This window comes from Podarcis raffonei, chromosome 5 (genome assembly GCF_027172205.1).
Source record: "Podarcis raffonei isolate rPodRaf1 chromosome 5, rPodRaf1.pri, whole genome shotgun sequence".
In the NCBI taxonomy this organism is placed as follows: domain Eukaryota; kingdom Metazoa; phylum Chordata; class Lepidosauria; order Squamata; family Lacertidae; genus Podarcis; species Podarcis raffonei.
Genome location: NC_070606.1, coordinates 2994353 through 3014427, shown reverse-complemented (window position 1 = coordinate 3014427; position 20075 = coordinate 2994353). Strand labels below are relative to the sequence as shown.

At 42.3% G+C, this 20075-nt stretch overlaps 1 protein-coding gene across 1 annotated transcript; it reads right to left on the bottom strand.

The window, feature by feature from the left end:
* Nucleotides 1-16200: 16200 nt before the first annotated feature.
* Nucleotides 16201-18281, bottom strand: LOC128413527 (E3 ubiquitin-protein ligase ARIH2-like). The gene has a single exon (XM_053387568.1). It carries the CDS (start codon nucleotides 18121-18123, stop codon nucleotides 16651-16653), a length of 1473 nt encoding a protein of 490 aa, XP_053243543.1. The 5' UTR covers nucleotides 18124-18281; the 3' UTR covers nucleotides 16201-16650.
* Nucleotides 18282-20075: the final 1794 nt, after the last annotated feature.

Here is a 20075-nt window from a genome sequence, read left to right as displayed (position 1 = left end):
TAAATTTGTGAACATCCTTTGGCTCCTGCACAATAATATGGCAGTAACAATTGCGGATAACAATGGCTCTCAAAGTGAACCATTCACAATAGGATCAGGCATTAAACAGGGTTGTGTTATCGCTCCAACTCTATGTATTATCTTCATTTCCATGAGCCTACACATTGTTGAAGGGAAACTCCCCACCGGAGTAGAAATCATGTATCGAACAGATGGAAAGCTCTTCAGTCTGAGCAGGCTGAAAGCAAAGAGTAATGTTACCGTAACTTCCGTCATAGAGCTTCAGTATGCTGATGACAATGTAGTGTGTGCACACTCAAAGGATAACCTCCAAACAATCCTAAACATCTTTGCAGAAGCTTACAAAAATCTTGGCCTATCACTCAACATCCAAAAAACCAAAGTACTGCACCAACAAGCACAAAACAACCCCTCTGTAGCACCACAAATCCAACTTAAAGGTGTACTGGAAAAAGCAAAGATCACCAGTGTCTAAGCAATGATTCTTCACCATCAACTTCATTTGACTGGTCATGGTGTTTGGATGCCTGATTATCGTCTTCCAAAGCAACTACTCTATTCTCAAGAATGCAAAGCGAAATACCGGTGGACAACAAAAGAGCTTTAAAGATGCTCTCAAGGCAAATCTTTAAAAAATGTAGTAGAAATATTGATAACTTGGAAACACTGGTCTACGAGTGCTCCATTTGGAGAACAGCCAAAGGTGTCATGGACTTTGAAGAAGCACAAACTCAGGGCCAAAAGGAGAAATGAGCTCAGAGGAAGGCACATTTGGCAAACCCTCACCATGATCAACTCCTGGCCGGAAACCTATGTCCCCACTGTGGAAGGACGTGTGGATCCAGAATTGGCCTCCACTGTCACTTATGGACTCACTGCTAAGACCGTGTTCATGGAAGACAATCTTACTTGGCTATGAGTGATCACCAAAGAAGAAAGAGAAGAAGAGGCAGATGAATTAAATGAAAAAGTGCAAGAGTAGACCTCAGCCCAATTTAAAAGCTTAGCAACTTAAAAACTAGACTGTAAGTTACAAAAAGGTACAAAAAGTCTGCTGAGATCTCCTCTTTCTCCCAGATTTTTTTTGATGAGCTTGTGAAGTTGTTGTGTAAGTTCAATTCCACCCACTTTGAAGACTTCGGCAGGTATCCCATCACGTTTGCTGGCTTTGTTGTTTTTCATTTGGTTAACAGCTGTACATAACTCTCCCAGATTTGGAGATACTGCAAGCTCACCTCTAATTTGTTTTTGTGGGATTTGTGAGAGGATCTCAGCAGCTATGGGGGAGTTGCAGTTAAGGAGATGCCAGTAATATTCTTTCCAGCAATGCAATAGCTTCTCTATCTTTTACAGTGGTACCTTGGTTCCCAAACTTAATCCATTCCAGAAGTCCATTCCAAAACCAAGGCATGTTTTCCCATAGAAAATAATGCAAAACAGATTAATCCATTCCAGACTTTCAAAAACAACCCCTAAAACAGTAATTTAAAATGAATTTTACTATCTAACAAGACAATTGATCCATAAAATGAAAGGAATAATCAATGTACTGTACTATAAAACAAATAAGACAGTACTGTAGATGATAAAAATTTAACAATGATGACAGTCATTGTTTGGATGGGGGGCTTTTATCCATTTCCACAGACACACACACAATCAATCAATCAATCAATCAATCAGTAGCTCAGCTGGGTTCCAGTCACGAAAACAAGTCACAAAAATGAAGTCACAAGCCAGAGTCCCATAAAACGAAGAGCAAGCCACAGTCACAAAACCGAAAAAGTCACACAAACAAAAACACAAAAAATAGCAAAGACAAAAGCACCAAATATCACATTAGAACACTGCAATGGAAGCTCAGGAGCACATTTGGTTTCCAAAGCAAAGTTTGCAAACCGGAACACTGACTTCCGGGTTTGCAGTGTTCGATTTCCAAGTTGTTCAGGAACTAAGCTGTTCGAAAACCATGGTACCACTGTAAAAGTGTGGCACTAACTACTGAGCATATGCCATGATTTTTGGCCCATTAATGACATGAGCGTTGGCTAAGTGCTGGATCTCTTGAGCTTTTTTTTTTTTATCCCCCAGAAGTTCTTTATTTCTCTGGTTCTTCTTTGAACCTCAGCCTTAGTGTTGGAATAGGTTTTTTTCCTTAGTGGTGCAGTTTCGATCTCTGCCAGATCTGAAAGGCCTTCCTTTTCTTGTCGCTAATGCCTTCAATCTCACTGTATTCTCATCAAACCAGTCCAGGTGCTTCTTGGTTTGGTATCCAGTAGTTTGTTCGGAAGCTGCAATAATGGATGTTTCTAGCTTGGTCCAGTGTTCCTCGATGTTATCAGGGAATTCTAAAAGCAGGTGGTCCTTAAGAGTCACTTGGAAGCAATCCTGCTTTATGGGATCTTGAAGGGCTTGCGTGTTCATTCTGCACCTTGGTTTCCTTCCTTGAAACCTGTGTTGAGATATAATAATTTATTTAAGGATAACTATGAAAAATGTTGGATGGAAGTGAAAAAGGACTTAGAAATATGGTCAAATCTGAAGTTATCATTGCTAGACCGAATTGCTGCAATAAAAATGAATGTACTGCCAAGGATGCTGTTTTTGTTTCAAACATTGCAAATTTTGGATAAAATGGATTGCTTCAAGAAGTGGCAGAGAGATATTTCTAGATTTGTCTGGCAGGGCAAGAAGCCTCGAATAAAATTTAAGATATTAACCGATGCTAAAGAAAGAGGTGGATTTGCCCTGCCAGACTTTAAACTTTATTATGAATCAGCCACGTTTTGCTGGCTGAGAGAATGGCTGCTTCTTGAAAGCACTGACGTGCTGGACCTAGAATGTTTTAACAATGTATTTGGGTGGCATGCATATTTGTGGTATGATAAGGTCAAAGCACATAAAGCGTTTAAAAACCATATTGTCAGAAAAGCACTGTTTAATGTCTGGATAAGATATAAGGACTTGCTTGAAAATAAAACCCCAAGGTGGTTGTCACCAATGGAAGCGAAGGCTCAGAAAAAGCTCAATATGGAGGCCAATTGGCCGAAATATTGGGAAATTTTGGAACAAGAGGGAGATAGATTAAAACTGCAGAGTTTTGAAAAACTAAAAAATAGAGTGCGAGATTGGCTCCATTATTACCAAATAATGGAGGCGTATAATTTGGATAAAAAAATTGGCTTCCAGGTGGAAAAATCAAAATTGGAAACAGAACTGTTAGATCCCAAAACTAAGAACTTGTCAAGATTGTATAACTTGCTGTTGAAATGGAACACTCAGGATGAAATGGTGAAATCAACTATGATTAAATGGGCACAAGATGTAGGACACAATATTATGATGGCTGACTGGGAACAGTTATGGACCACAGGTATGAAGTTCACGGCATGTAATGCCTTAAGAGAGAATATAATGAAAATGATTTACAGGTGGTACATGACCCCAGTCAAGCTTGCAAAAAATTATCACTTGCCCGATAATAAATGTTGGAAATGTAAAGAGACTGAAGGTACATTCTTTCACCTTTGGTGGACGTGCCTGAGGATTAAGGCTTTCTGGGAGATGATTTATAATGAAATGAAAAAGGTATTTAAGTATACTTTCGTGAAGAAACCAGAGGCCTTTCTCCTGGGCATGGTCGGCCAATTGGTGCCAAAGAAGGATAGAACTTTCTTTATTTATGCTACAACAGCAGCAAGAATACTTATTGCAAAGTACTGGAAGACACAAGATCTACCCACCCGGGAAGAATGGCAGATGAAGGTGATGGACTACATGGAATTGGCAGAAATGACCAGCAGAATCCGAGACCAGGGAGAAGAGTCGGTGGAAGAAGATTGGAAGAAATTTAAAGTTTATTTACAGAAACATTGTAAAATTAAGGAATGTTAGAAGGATGTTGGAATGAAGTTATGTGGTTTTAGCAGAAATGTTATAAAGGATTAAGAAAAAACAGACTGTTAATAGGTGAAAAGAGGGAAAGTAAAGTCATATTATATTAAGATAAGGACAAAAATTGGAAAAGATGGAAAGGATTTGTTGAAATAGTTAACCGAACTAGGATACAAAAAAGGGAGGTGTGAGGAGGTCAAGGAAACAAGTGAATCAAAGATAAGTTATGGGAAGGTTTGGTGTGTTTTTTTAATTGTGTTTATTTTTATGTTTTTTTTCTTTTTTTCCTCTTTTTTATTATTGTGATATGTTGTTTTGTTTTTGTTTAATATGGTGTTTTTTATTTTTTCCTTTTTGTAACCTTTAAAACTTTAATAAATATTATAAAAAAAGAGATATAATATCGATAGCCATCATGTAACGTATTAATTGGTGACCTGTCCAGCAGTCGTTTACGCTCGTCATAGCTCTGCTAAGGAGGACATCATGGCGATGTTTGGCTTGGTTTATTCTTGCACTTTTCTTTTAATTCATCTGCACACTTAAATCAGGATATGCTATTTTCTGTCCTCTCTTTTGTGTTGCATGGGGGACCTGATTCACATACAGTATCCTGGGTCCAGAAAATAATAGAATCATAGAATGTAAGTAACCCTGAGGATCATTTAGTCGAACACCCTACAAGGCAGGAATATGCAGCCATCCCATATGGGGATCAAACCTGTGACCTTGACATTATCAGCACCACGCTCTAACCAACTGAGCTATCCAACTGGTACCATAGTAGAGAATGAATGAACAAGGTATTAGTTAAGGATAAAATTGCACTGAGGAACATTAGTTTGGTTCTGAGCAAAGACAACTGAATTATGTGAAGATTTCTGCTATGATGTCTCACAGTTAATTTGACAGCCATCAAATTGCACCAGGTGGCCAGGATATAAAACGACCATGTCAGAATGGAAGCCCGAATGGAACGCTTCTTTCTGATGTGCAGTTTTCTCACTGACCTCCTTACATGCCTCATGGAATGGCACAGTCCAGCAACAACTGCACTGTATTGATCTGCTTTTAATGTACCCTGGTGTCCTGAGCACACCCAGCCCCCCAGCCCCAAGGAGGACACAAAATTGGAAGTTTAGTTCTTTGCTGCCAAAGCACTCCATTACACCAGCTCCTGAGGTGCAAGAATCACATGCAACACTCCTAGCTGGGCACCTCCTTCTTCAGACTTGTGCTCTGACCCCAGACAGTTGGAGCCAGAGCATGACCACGCCCCTTTCAGCATACTTAAACTCCTTCTGGTGTGGTGCATGCAAGCAACCAGCGACTTTTTCTGTGCAGCATCTCCAGCTGCTCTTGTCACTTTAAGCTCCTCATTGTCCTTGGAGACAGTGGGAGAGAGGATGGAGGAGATTCTAAAGACTGGACTCTCTCTGGGACTGTCTCTTCCCCGTCTGTGCCTTCTTGCATCTCTTCCTCTGCCTGTTCCCTCATCTCTGACTGCCTGGCCTCTTCCTCTTTCCTCTGCCTCAGGGTGGTCAGAACCCCACAAATCACTGGCCCCAGATCCTCCTCCTGCCCCCTGCCTCCTCTGCCCCCCCCCGGACTCCTGCCTGTCCCTGACATCTGGTCTTCAGGGTGGGGCTAGCCATGATTACTTCCCAGTGGCATTACATATCCAGTCTCCAAAAATAAATTATTATTTTCAGTCTGGAGGACTGCCTGTCACATGGTTGCTATTGAAAAACATTTTATGACTGCAAAACTTGGTTCCTGGAGAACACATGGCTTTCCTCTGCCAGACGGAAAGTTCCTTCTGGTGGTTACACCAAAGTTGTTTCATACTCCTACGGACACCACAACTTTTTGGGTATGGGAGAAGATGATGGAACCCAGATTGGAGGAGCGAAAGGGATGAGTTTGGACATGTTGGGGGTATTTTTTGGGTGTTTTGTGTCCCTGAATTTCAATGAATGTCTTTAAGACTCAAGACATGTTTCCAATAAAGTGGTTTGGGTATTCTTTTGTTTTTGTTCCACATGTTTGTGTTGTTTAGTTTGTCTTTGTTTATGCTGAAGCTAAGTTAGGGTGACCAGATATTTTTCTTTTCAAAATGCCTTCTGCAATTTCCCTCATGACATTGTGGGGAATGCCAGAAGGCTTTACCAGCTGGAAATGTAGGTCATGCTGGGGACAGGAGTTTCTCAAGGGCGTAGGCAAGTCTGGGTAAAGAGGAGGAGGAGGATGTGGAACCTGCTGTGGAGGCCAGGTTGGAGATGCTGGTTGGTTCACTTTCTGACCTTACCATGGCCTTTCTTTTGTCTCCCAGACACTGCATTTATTTCTTAATTTTGCACATTTACCTTTCTGTTTAAGTCCATGCAAAACAGCAGCAGCAGCAGCAGCAGTGATACATGCCGGTTCTGAATCTATCATGGATGTGGCAGTTTACATACCAAGTCTACAGGAATTCCTAAATGCACTTTCCACATTCACCTGCCATATTGCAAGGGCCTCCCAGAGGCCTGGTGGTGTGGTTACAATCCACACGATCCAGCATTCCCACACTGGAGGAGCATTTCAACATGCAGCCCAAAGCACAGGGCTGCAAATTTCAGTGGCAGCCTTGAAGAAGATAGCTTGTCCACCCAAACAGGGCCAAAGAGCAAATTGCCTGTTGCTACCAAGTGAAAGGAGAGGAGAAATAGAAGTTCAGACCCAAGTTTCCCATCTCCAAAACCAACATCAGGCTGCCTCTGCTCAGCTGTGAAGCTCATGGGATGGCACTGGGCACGTTGCTGCCTCTGTACCTGACACCAGGGTGGTGTAATGGTCTGACTATGACATGGGAGACCAGGATTCAAATCCCCACTGAGCCATGAAACTCAGCTTGGGCCAGCCACCATCTCTTCGCCTAACCTACCTCACAGGGTGGTTGTGAGGATGAAATGGGGAGGAGAAGAATCATGTATACTACCTTGTGCTCCCTGGAAGAAAAAGGCGGCATTTTTTCATCTCCGCCAAGCTAAGCAGTTGGCTCCTTACCTCTCTCGCCCTGACCTAGCCACTGTGATCCACGCCACGGTCACCTCCAGACTGGATTATTGTAACTCGCTCTACGTGGGGCTGCCCTTGAGACTGACCCAGAAACTCCAGCGGGTGCAGAATGCCGCAGCGAGACTCCTTACGGGGTCTTTGCTGCGAGATCACATTCATCCGGTGCTATACCAGCTGCACTGGCTCCCGGTGGAGTACAGGATCAGGTTTAAGGTGCTGGTTTTAAGCTTCAAAGCCCTATACGGCCTAGGACCCTCGTACCTACGGGACCGCCTCTCCTGGTATGTCCCACAGAGGAACTTACGGTCTTCAAATAAAAACATCTTGAAGTTCCCAGGCCACCAAGAGGTTAGGCTGGCCTCAACTAGAGCCAGGGCTTTTTCGGCTGTGGCTCCAATCTGGTGGAACGCTCTGTCACAAGAGACTAGGGCCCTGCGGGACCTGACATCTTTCCGCAGGGCCTGCAAGACAGAGCTGTTCCACCAGGCCTTTGGTCAGGGCGCAGCCTGACTCCCTCCTTTGGCAATCTTTACAAAACTTTAGTTTATGGTTGCCATCAATTTTGATTTTAATTAATTTTTATAATGTTTTTATAATGTTGCACTATTTTAGTGTTGTTAGCCGCCCTGAGCCCGGCTGGGGAGGGCGGGATATAAATAAATTTATTATTATTATTATTATTATTATTATTATTATTATTATTATTATTATTTAAATGTAACAACAACAACAACAACTGAATGGTGAAGAGGTATTTCAAACAAAAGATTGGGCTGAGAGTATTGTGTTGGATCCACAGCCAGTTAGCAATTATTTTAAGTTAGCATAACAGTTCTATTGAAATTAATAGCTAGCTTCCCATTGACAAAAATGTAACTAGCTTGCTCTGGCCCCAACTTATTGTTATTTCCCTGGCAAATTGCCATATTGTGGCTAGAGTTTCTATCCCCAGTTTGCTGCCTGCTATTCTAGGATTGGTTTTGTTTGTTTGTTTACATAGAGGAACATTTTTTAAAAAACGATTTCCCTACTTGCAATCTGAAGTGGTAACAATCCATTCTACACAGATGGGACCATCTAATTTCCATCTCCTTCTGCTGTTGGAAACTGGAGGTGAGAGCTAACACCTGTGGCAGTTAACAATATGCTATTTGGACACAGTGGGTGGTGTTCAGCTAAGTTTTACTTAGACTAGAGTCATCAAAATTTGTGGACCTAACTTAGGCTACTATAAGTAAGGCACCACCCTTTCTGTCCCACATCAAACAATTTTTAAGTTCCATTTATTATTATCATGAAATATTTTCATGATGTACTTAATCACTGAAATCAAACCAATAAGACTTAAGAATGCTTAGCTTTCACTGGATGATGCCCATAGTTTACTATGGTAGCCTCTAACTATAAAGATACTCATGCAATAGTTTGTAAAAGATATACAACACATTACTTCATCCCAAGCCTTTGTAACGTTCACCCAAGAGGCAATAGGTTTTCATCTGTGAAACTACAAATAATGAAAGTTATAATTCCAGCCGATGCATGGGGGCAGAAAATGTGACAAATCTCAGCCCATTGTAGAGCGGGTATCTCAGGATAAACTACATCACATCTTTGGCATGGCAAACACCACAATTACACAGGAATTTGCTGTTATCTTCCATCCAGGTATGCAGAGGGCATAGATTGAAATCTAAGCTCTGCAAAAAGCCTGTCTGAATGGGGGGAAATGTAAGTTCCTTAAGTATTGGGATCTATTGTTCTCCTTTTAAAGCAAGCCATACCATCTGGAGAAATGTGTAGCTTTAATGAAGTTCATAGAATTATATAATTGTATAGTTGGAAGGAATCCAAAGGGATCCAAAGGTCATCTAGTCCACCCACTGCAATGCAGAAATCATAGATTTATATCTATGATTTACTGCATAGAGGGGATGGGGTGGGGTGGGGGTCGCCCTAGGGCTCAATGGAGCCTTCTGCTGCCTTTCTGTTTCCTTGGTCGGCCAACAGAAGAAGCAGGAAAGCAATGGCTGAAGAGGGAGATGGAAGGAAAGAGTTAGGCTGAATCATGTTTGTTTGTGTGTTTAAAAATCTCACTTGTAAAAGCATTCTGCCCTCACAAACGAGTGTACAAGACTTTAAAACATGAAAATACAATGACAAAACACCTGCACACAAAAGCCAAGCAGCAAGTGAATTTTTCCCCAAATACAGCACAATTCAGCCAAATGTAGACTCACATAAACAGGTATTAAGAGGGTTTTTTAAGCACCCTGTGCTAATCATTTCCTATATACTCAGTCAGGGGTGCCAACTTGAATTAAATATTGGGGGGACCCTGGTAAGCCACACCCCACATAATTGTTCACATGACGCAGTGCACACACAACATTAGAAGGGCAATGTCGGAGACTTCCGGTTAGCGCCAGCGCTTAATGGCGGATTTCTCCCGGAGCTCCGGGAGAGATCTGCTTCGTAGGTTCGGGTCCTGCAGCTACGGCGGAGCGAGGACCCTCAAAAAATCACAGGCGCGTAGCCTGTGAACTGGAGACTTGGCGGGCACCTTTGCGCCCCCCCGACGTTGTGAAATAGCCTTTTTAAAGGCTACGGATCAGCGGAGGGTGTATGGAGCGGTGCTGAGAGTCGCTTTCACCCAGCCTGCGAAGCGAAGCCGCGTCGCCATTAGCGGAGAGCGCTGACTTCTTCCGGTGAATTTGGATCAAAAAGAGCAACTTTCCGTGAGTAGGATTGAGCTTTAAAACATAATTGGACGTTAAAATTAAAGAAATTGGGCACCGAGACGGATAAGCATCAAAAAGGAAGTCTGCTTTCCGTTCTGTAGCAAGACCAAAGCGAAAGGCATTTAAGCTGTAACTTTCTGACAGGAGAGATTTGCGAACTAAGAAATCCACCACCAAGCAAAGAACTCCCTCCCCCGAAGGCAGGAGGGGGGGGGAAGAAGACTTTAAAGAGATTCCCTGCTTGTTTTAAAAGAAATTGAACTGTTTACCGCTGCTTCTTTACCTGGGGGTCGGACTGCCGGAGAAAAGGAACCGGCTAAGGACTGTCGCTACAAGAAGGTTAAAAAGTAACTGTAATACCGACTTTGGTTACTCTCAACTTGAAACATCTTATTTTGTTGCACAGTAAGTTATCTGCAGGATACTATTGATTTGGATCTTTTACAAAGAAAAAAGAATAACTGAAAGGGACTAGGAGGGCTTTTGTTTTTTGGAAGGTGTGGGAACAAATTGAAGTTAAAGAACTGAATTTATGCCCTCTAGAGGACTTGTGAATAGTTTCAGCAACAAGTGGAGTTTAAAACCTGAGAACTTTTTTTTTTTGACAGCTTAAGAGTGTGGGAATGACCTTGAGTGAAAGACTTTGTTATGGCAGATGGTAAACAGAAAGAGGACTCACAAGAAACAACTTTGAGATCCGGTAGACAATACAAAGTCGATCTTTCTATGCAAAGAAGGGCCTCTGTATCAGGGGCTTCCGGAACTGCAGCTGTCACAAAGGCAAAAGTGAAAATAATGTCTTCAGAAGAAGCATTTGCAAAGGCATTGGGGAAAATAAATGACTCTTTGGAGGAACTAAAGAAGCAAGGCGCTGAAACAAACAAGAAAATTGAAGAAATCTCTGGGAAAATTGATTTAAATACCAAAAGTATAACTGACCTCGGGAACAAAGTGAACTCTAATGCAGAAGCAATTGGGAAATTACTGGAAGATTCATCCACAACACGAAAGATAGCTGAGGAAGCTAAGGAAATTGCAACTGCTGCCGATGAAAAGTTTCCACCGGTATACAGGAAACTAGATGAGTACGAGCTGGCACTCTCTATGCAGGATATGCAACGCAAGGAGAAAAATTTAAGGATCAGACTTGTGCCGGAAAAGGAAGGAGATAACTTGGTGGATTATTTGACAAAAGAATTTTCTGACTTTTGGAAGCAGGAGCTGAATAAGGAAGAATTTAAGATAGAGAGTGCATTTAGACTGGGAATAAGGCAGAGGAAGAACAGACCCAGAGATTGCTTGATAACTTTAAGATCAAAGGAGGAGAGAGACAAAATACTGAACCTGCACTATCAAACAACCCTTCGAATTGAAGATTTCCACATTGAGATTTTTAAAGACATTCCCAAAAGTATTTTGGATGCAAGAGGCCCTTACAAGGACTTGGTGACACTGCTGAAAAGGAACTACATACCATTCAGGTGGGAGTTTCCCCAAGGCTTGTCTTTTAAATATAAGGGGAAGAAAAGAAGAATAAAGACAGTGAGTGATAAAGACAAGTTCTTGGGAGAACACGAAGAAGACCTACAGAAAGAGACGTTTCCAGGACAAGGACACCCTTCAAGCAAGGGACCACTAGATACGGACACGGAACCACCGACAAAAGACGAACAACAACTGGGAGCTGTAGGAGGAAGTAAATAACCCCATCATGGCCTTGCAACTTCTAACCTGGAATTGTAACGGTTTGAATAATCCCAGAAAAAGAAAAAATATATTTCATGCTTTAAAGAAAGACCAATTGGACTTGATTTGTTTACAAGAGACTCATGTGACAAGAGCACATAGAAAATTATTAATAAATAAGAGATTGGGACAAGAATTTATATCTTCAGACAGAGTAAAAAAGAGAGGAGTGGTGATCTATGCAAAGGAAAATTTGCAACCGAAACAAATCTTTAAAGATGACCAAGGAAGATATTTGGCAATTGAAATTCAATTTCAAGGAGAAAAATTTTTGATAGTGGGAATATATGCACCAAATGAAGGGAAAGCAGAATTCTTTAAGAAGTTGCATGAGATTTTGATGGACTATATGGATTACAATTTAATTATGATGGGTGACATGAATGGAGTAGTTTCAACAAATATGGACAAAGCACAAAGACAGGTAATCACAAAAGACGGAAGACTACCAAAAACTTTTTTTGAAATGACTGACAATATGGACTTGATTGACATTTGGAGAACAAAACACCCATTAGAAAGAGAGGGAACCTTCTTTTCTGAAGCCAAAATGACATGGACACGGATTGACCAAATTTGGGTGACTAGCAGTATGGCGTCGAACATAAAGAAAGTGGAAATCTGCCCAAAAACCTTTTCCGACCATAACGCAGTAAAGATGGTGATGAAGCAAACAACAACTGGCTCCTTCAGATGGAGAATGAATGACACCTTATTTAGAGACGAGGAGATTTGCAAGAAGGCCCAAAAAACTTTGAAAGATTATTTTGAAATCAACTTAAGGACTAAAGTAGAAAAAAGAATAGTATGGGACGCAAGTAAAGCCGTGATGAGAGGGTTTTTGATACAACAAAATTCATTAAAGAAAAGAAAGCAAAATGAGAGGAAAGAGAAAATCTTGGAAAAGATAAAAGAAGGGGAAAGGAAACTAAGATTGAAGCCAAAATCGCAAGAGATTTTAAGAGAAATTAAATTGTATCAAACACAATATATGGAACTGATGAATCAAGAAATAGAATGGAAAATTAAACAAATGAGACAAAAGACTTTTGAATCTGCAGATAAATGTGGCAAGTTATTGGCTTGGCAAATAAAGAAGAGACAAAAACTCAACACGGTAACAAACTTAGAAGTGGAAGGAAAGAACATATGTAACCCAGTGGAAATTAGGAACTGTTTTCAGAGCTACTTTAGACAACTGTATACACAAGGGCCGCAGAAAGAAATGGACATACAACAATTCCTCGAGAAAAATGGGCTGAAAAAGATTTCGCAGGAAAGCAAGACAATTTTGAACCAGGAGATATCAGCACAGGAAATAGAAGATGCCATTCAAGCATGACGTTGGGCAAATCACCTGGACCTGATGGACTGACTTCCAAATACTACAAAGTTTTGAAGGAAGGGTTGATACAACCTTTGAAGGAAGTCTGCAACGAGATCATGGAGGGGAGGAAAGCACCCGATACGTGGAGGGAGGCCTACATTACACTTATACCAAAGACAGAGACTGAAAAGACCCAACTTAAGAACTACCGACCCATCTCGTTACTAAATGTGGATTACAAAATCTTTGCTGATGTTTTAGCAAAGAGACTGAAAAGAGTTTTGATGGAGGAGATTCATGGGGACCAAGCGGGCTTTCTCCCGAAAAGGCATTTGTCGGACAACGTAAGGAATATAATAGACATTTTGGAGAAGCTGGAAGTGAATATAAATACCAAGGCTGTTTTGATATTTGTGGACGCTGAGAAAGCCTTTGACAATTTATCTTGGAGTTTCATGTTGAAGAACCTCCGGGGGATGGGGGTAGGCCAAGGGTTTGAAAATGGTATAGGTGCAATATACTCTGAACAGAAAGCAAAATTAATTGTAAATAATGTGGTTACAGAAGGGTTCAAGATTGAAAAAGGGACACGTCAGGGATGTCCTATCTCCCCACTACTTTTTATATCGGTCCTGGAGGTTTTGCTTAATATGATCAGGAGGGACCAGCTGGTTAAAGGGATTCAGGTCGGAGCTAAACAATACAAATTGAGAGCATTTGCAGATGACCTAGTACTTACATTACAAGAGCCAGAAGCTAGTACGAAAAGAGTTTTGGAAATAATTCAAGAGTTTGGTCAAATGGCAGGATTTAAATTGAATAAGTTAAAGACTAAGGTTTTGGAGAAAAATTTAACACAGGTTGAAAAAGAAAGGTTTCAGAATGAGACGGGGTTGACTGTGGTTAAAAAAGTGAAATACCTGGGTATAAATATGACAGCTAAGAATGTGAACCTATTTAAAGACAATTATGAAAAAACTTGGACAGAAGTGAAAAAAGATTTGGAGATTTGGTCAAACTTGAAGCTTTCCTTGTTAGGTCGAATTGCAGTTATAAAAATGAATGTATTGCCAAGAATGTTGTTCTTGTTCCAAGCATTACAAATAATGGATAAAATGGACTGTTTCAAGAAGTGGCAGAAAGACATATCTAAATTTGTCTGGCAGGGCAAGAAGCCCAGAATTAAATTTAAGATATTAACGGATTCAAAGGAATGAGGGGGGTTTGCCCTGCCAGACTTTAAACTGTACTATGAAGCGGCAGCTTTCTGCTGGCTAAAAGATTGGCTGCTTCTTGAAAACACAGACATTTTGGATTTGGAAGGTTTTAACAATATTTTTGGGTGGCATGCATATTTGTGGTATGACAAGGTTAAAGCACATAAAAGTTTTAAAAACCATATTGTCAGAAAAGCACTACTAAATGTCTGGGTCAGATATAAAGATCTGCTGGAAAACAAAACCCCAAGGTGGCTGTCGCCAATGGAAGCGAAGGCAGTTAAAAAGTTAAATATGGAGTCGAAGTGGCCAAGATATTGGGAAATTTTGGAAAAGGAAGGGGACAAACTGAGATTGCAGAGTTTTGAGAAATTAAAAGGGAAGGTGAGAGATTGGTTGCACTATCACCAAATAAATGAAGTGTTTAAATTGGACAGTAAAATTGGTTTCCAGGTGGAAAAATCAAAATTGGAGACTGAATTGTTAGAATCCAGTACTAAGAATTTGTCAAAAATGTACAATTTGCTGCTGAAATGGAATACACAAGATGAAACGGTTAAATCAACTATGATTAAATGGGCTCAGGACATTGGTCATAATATTTTGTTTGCTGACTGGGAAAAGTTGTGGACCACCGGGATGAAATTTACGGCATGTAATGCCTTAAGAGAAAATATTATGAAAATGATTTATAGGTGGTACATAACCCCAGTCAAGCTTGCAAAGATTTACCATTTGCCTGATAATAAATGTTGGAAATGTAAAGAAAAGGAAGGTACATTTTTTCACCTTTGGTGGACGTGCCCGAAGATTAAGGCATTCTGGGAAATGATCTATAATGAACTTAAAAAGGTATTTAAATATACCTTCACTAAGAAACCAGAGGCTTTTCTCTTGGGCATTGTCGGCCAAGGGGTGTTAAAGACAGATATAACTTTTTTTATGTATGCTACAACAGCAGCTAGAATACTCATCGCAAAGTACTGGAAGACACAGGATCTACCCACACTGGAAGAATGGCAGATGAAGGTGATGGACTACATGGGCTTGGCAGAAATGACGAGCAGAATCCGAAATCAGGGAAGAGAAGCAGCGGAAGAAGAATGGAAAAAGTTTAAGGACTACTTAAAGAAATACTACAAAATTAATGAAAGTTAGAATGATGTTGGACTGGAAAGTAAATGGTTACTATTAGTAATGGTTAAGACAAGGAGAATAAGGAAGATTAGCTTAAATTTAAAGTAAAATAAGGGAAGATTTGCTGAGTAATTGATTAGAATTTGGAATACAGAAAAGGGAGGCATGAGGAAGTCGAGGAAGAAAGGTTTAAGAAATTAGGATATGAAATGGTACTTGTTTTTTTTTTGTTTTTTGTTATTGTCTGTTTATGTATTTGTCGTTGTTATGTATTGATTGTTTGTGTGGCTATAAAAATTGTTTAATAAAAAAAAAAACAAGAAAAAAAAGGGCAATGTCCACCAACATTTTTTGGGGTAGCCCCTTTTAATATTTTATTGGCGGGGCTGAAGGCCCCTTGGCCCCCGGGAGTTGGCTCCTACGTGCACGGTAGTGCCCACTTGGATCAGAACACAGATTGTGCCCCAGTGGCATAGGATGGGTTGCCAGCGTCTAGGGCTGCATGGAGGGGGTGGGTTTGGAGGGAGGGAAATGGACAGAGTACGCATACTACCCCCCCCAAAAAACCCTCACAACAATATGTATGGTTAAACCCAATATTTAAGAAATTATGGACCATAGGAACATGCAACTTTGGCCACATCATGCAGCAATTGACATTTTTCTCCCTCAGGAGAAATGCTGAGAGGAGTGTCATCTTTTAGGAGCCCAGCCAGTGCGCCTCAGAGTTATCATTTTTATCATTTGAGGCTGCTGGTTCATTTCTCCAGATGTGCCATCTGGCACATTAAGCAATTCTTTTCTTAGAAAAAGAACCTATGGTTTTGCCATGTAATGCAAAACACCAATGGAATCACTACACAAGCAAAATGCCAGTAATGGTATAGCGGTTCAGCCACAAACGATGGCATGCTAATTTGTTTGATTTTTTCCCAGTGTGTCATCTGTAGTACTAGATTTTCTACCCAGGTTGTGGAGTTCATCATTTGGCAACAAATCTTAAAAGTACACTTTCTTTATTTTCTTTTTTTAAATTTAGGAAACACTCCAATTCCAATTTATTTTTTAAAAAGGGTTGTGTGTTATTCTAGGGTTTGTTTTGTATAATTGTACAACCGTTTGAAAATCACATATGCTTGTAATGATCTAACACTATTAACAGCCATTCGGGGGGAGGAGGAAGAAGAAGAAGAAGAAAAATAAAATAAAAGAACTCCTTCCCAGAATAATCCAAGAGACAGGGAGGAAAACGTCCCAGAAAAAAAGGTGCCAAATCTGAACTCCAGCCTCTGGCCTGGCAAAAACGAAAAGCAGAAAGAGAAGAGAAAACAGAAGACTAAGCTGTGGTGCTAGCTCGTGTCTGGCTTGCAAGGGGAGGCAGCAGTGTTGTCCTCAGCCCTTCTCTGTGATGGGGGCGGGGGCCAGCTTCTCGTGTTGCTTCTGCTGCTGCTCTCACCGCCACCTCGCTCTTTGCGCTCACCCCTGCGCCCTGACATCTCCTGCTACTTTATGTGTCGTGGAAGTCTTTCAGCAGGGTCCTTCTTCTCTGCTCGGCTATGTGCATCTGATTTTCCAAGTCCCCTCTGTCATAACTATCTGCTCTCTCCACCTTCCATGAGAGGTTTTCTATTTCCGCTTCCAGCTGAGCCTGTTGGTATTCAAACAGTTTCTTTCTGGGGCCAGACTCCATGTAGTAGGCATATGGATATGTGTACTGCAGCATGTAACGACACTTAGCTAGCAGCTTTGCTGCATTCTGTAGATACTGCCAGTCTATCCACGTTCCCAAGTTGTTCATCACCCTTTCTTGTATCTTCTCTTGAATTCGCTGGTATGTCTGTGCCTCCAGCTGTAAGCTCTTGTTGTGGTTTTCCCACCTTTCAAAATAGAACAAGTACTTCTTTAGGGCCTCCCTGGCCTGTGCTTGCTGACTCTGGTTTACAATATCAGGATTCTCTTTGTACCGACTGCATTCGTAGTACTCGCTGCCATGAGTCTTCCAATCCCCTAGACACATCCAGCAGAAGTCATGTTTGCGTTTGGAGCACTGCATGTGATTGCAGCCTCCATTCTTTTCAATACAGATATTGCACTTGGGACAATCTTTAGTGTGAGCAGTGATATAGTTGGCTGTTTCAGAGTCATCTGCACACTTGGTGAGCCATTTTTGAATGGTGGCACAATCTGTGGGAGCATGGTACATCTGCCGACACTTGAAACAGAAAACTTCATTGCATCGATTGCACTGCACTCTGCGAGCTTTGGGCTCCTGTACCTGTATGACCATAGGGCAGTCTGCGCCGGGACAGAGCTGCAGCTGGAAATGGCTCTCAATGTAATCCCTGAAGAGGTAGCGTCTGTATTTGTCTTTCAGCTCCTCGCTAGGTAGCAATGGAAACACAAAATCTTCTGGAGTCCGGAGCAGGCAGTCCTGAGCCATGCAGGAGACACCAACTCTGACTCCATCCTTGACGAGAACTGTACAGTGCTGCTCCCAGCAGCTGCGGCAGAACTGGTGCTGACAAGCCAGAGACAACAAGTTTTCCTTTCGGACAAACTGCATACACACCGCGCAGTGCTGGGAGGAATGTACCATGGCGTGTTTGGATGAGGCAGGCTGAACTCGTGCTTCCACTAGCAACTGGACAGAATTGGACTTGTGCCTTTCCAAAATTTCTGAGATTTGCCAGTGGAAGCTAACTAATACAAGCTTAGCAACTGCATGGGACACCTTTAATGCAGAGGCCAAGCTGACCATGTGCTCATTCAGGGTACTCTCCGATTCCTTGTAAGTCAGGCAGGTAAACTGATATTCCTCAGGGTCAAAGGCATCTGCTCCCTGTTGCTCCATGTCATTTGCCACCCCCTCATAGTAATCCTCAATGTCCCCAGGTTCTTCATCCTTTTCCTCCTCATCACAGTTTGGATCATAGTCCTCTTCGTTGCTGTCAGAGCCCTGGCTGTTCATGTCCACAGACATCTTAGTGCTCAGCCAAACTGCGGAGCAGGAGAGTAACGTCCTTTTTCTTTTTCAACAACTCTTATCGCTCTTTTGACTTCATTTGACTTCTCTGGCTCCTCTCCGCGGGCTCCTCCATTGGTAGCCGGGCCACTGTGGCCTGCGCACCGGAAGCCCCGGCCTCCTTAAAAGTACACTTTCCTACTTTTTGCGTTACAGCTAAGGATATTGATAATGATGTGCTAATGATTCAGTTTCAGGATTCTGTCCACAAATAACGGCGACTACAGTGGTACCCCAGGTTACAAACACCTCGGGATACAGACTCCCCTAACCCAGAAGTAGTACCTTGGATTAAGAACTTTACCTCAGGATCAGAACAGAAATCGTGTGGCGGCACGGCGGCAGCGGGAGGCCCCATTAGCTAAAGTTTCAGGTTAAGAACGGACCTCTGGAATGAATTAAGTTTGTAACCAGAGGCACCACTGTACATTTTTCAGATTAGGAATTTGCTTAATTTTGTTTGCTTCCTTAGTGTTTCATCCCAGGTGTATCCCTTCCTAGTTTTAGCAAATGCTCTCAGCTGATGTGATGCCATGTACTGAGACCCAACAGGTCTGGCCAATGCCCAACAGGGCCTCACATGAACTGCAAGTGTGCATCTTGGAACAAGATACAGAAACCTACTGCATGTGGAACAGATTTTCAAGCCAATGTGGAAATTGCTGTCGAAAGAAAGTATGGGAAATCAATGTTCTAAAACAGGGGTTGGCAAACTAAGGTCCGCGGGCGGGATCAGGCCCAATTGCCTTCAGGATCCGGCCCGCGGACTGTCTGTGGATCGGTGTGGGGATTCTGTTCATTCGGGCTGCACCATTCCCCCCCCCCTGTGCCATTCCATTCCCCCCCCCTCACACACCGCAGTGGCACCTCCTCCCTCCCTCCTCCTGGCTTCTCCCCGCCCTGCCTAGAAGAGGAAGGGGGCTGTGCTGAGCTGGCTGAGCGCCACTTTACACAGCCTCTCTCCGGAGCCAGCACTTTTGCACAGCTCATCTACCCCCCCGCCACCCCCTGGTGCTCCTGTGGGCCAGAGAGTGGAGCAGACGAGCTCACTCTGCCTACCCAGGAGAAGTAGCGGTGGTGGTGGCAGCCTATGGGAAGGTAAGCACAGTGGCTGGGGGGTGGGGGTGGGGAGGAGGACTGCTTGCCCCTCTCTCCTCTTCTTCCAGCCCCCACCCGGGCTTCTCTGGCCCACCACTTCTTCTTCTTCTTCTTCTTACTCGTAGCCGAGTAAGATTGTCTTCCATAGACACGGTTTTAACAGTGAGTCTGTAAGTGACTGTGGAGGCCAATTCTGGATCCACACATCCTTCCACCGTGGGGACATTGGTTTCCAGGCGGGAGTTGATCACGGTGTGGATTTGCAAGGCGTTCCTCCCTCTTAGCATGTTTCTCCCTTGCGTACTGAGTTTGAGTGTCTTCAAAGCCCATGACACCTTTGGTAAAGGCTGTTCTCCAACTGGAGCGCTCGCAGGCCAGTGTTTCCCAGTTGTCAGTGTTTATACTACATTATTTTAGATTTGCCTTGAGAGAGACTTTACACCTCTTTTGTTGACCAACAGCATTACTCTTTCCATTTTTAAGTTCAAAATAGAGTAGTTGCTTTGGAAGATGATCATCAGGCATCTGCACAACATGATCCGTTCAACAAAGTTGATGTTGAAGAATCATTGCTTCGACACTGGTGATCTTTGCTTCTTCCAGTATGCTGATACAAGTTCGCCTGTCTTCCCAAGTGATGTGTAAAATTTTTCGGAGAAACCACTGATGGAATCTTTCGAGGAGTTGGAGATGACATTTATAAGTGGTCCATGTTTCACAAGCATATAGTAAGGTTGGCAGTACAATAACTTTGTAAACAAGCAGTTTGGTTTCCCTGTGAATGTCCCACTCCTCAAACACTCTTCAACCGG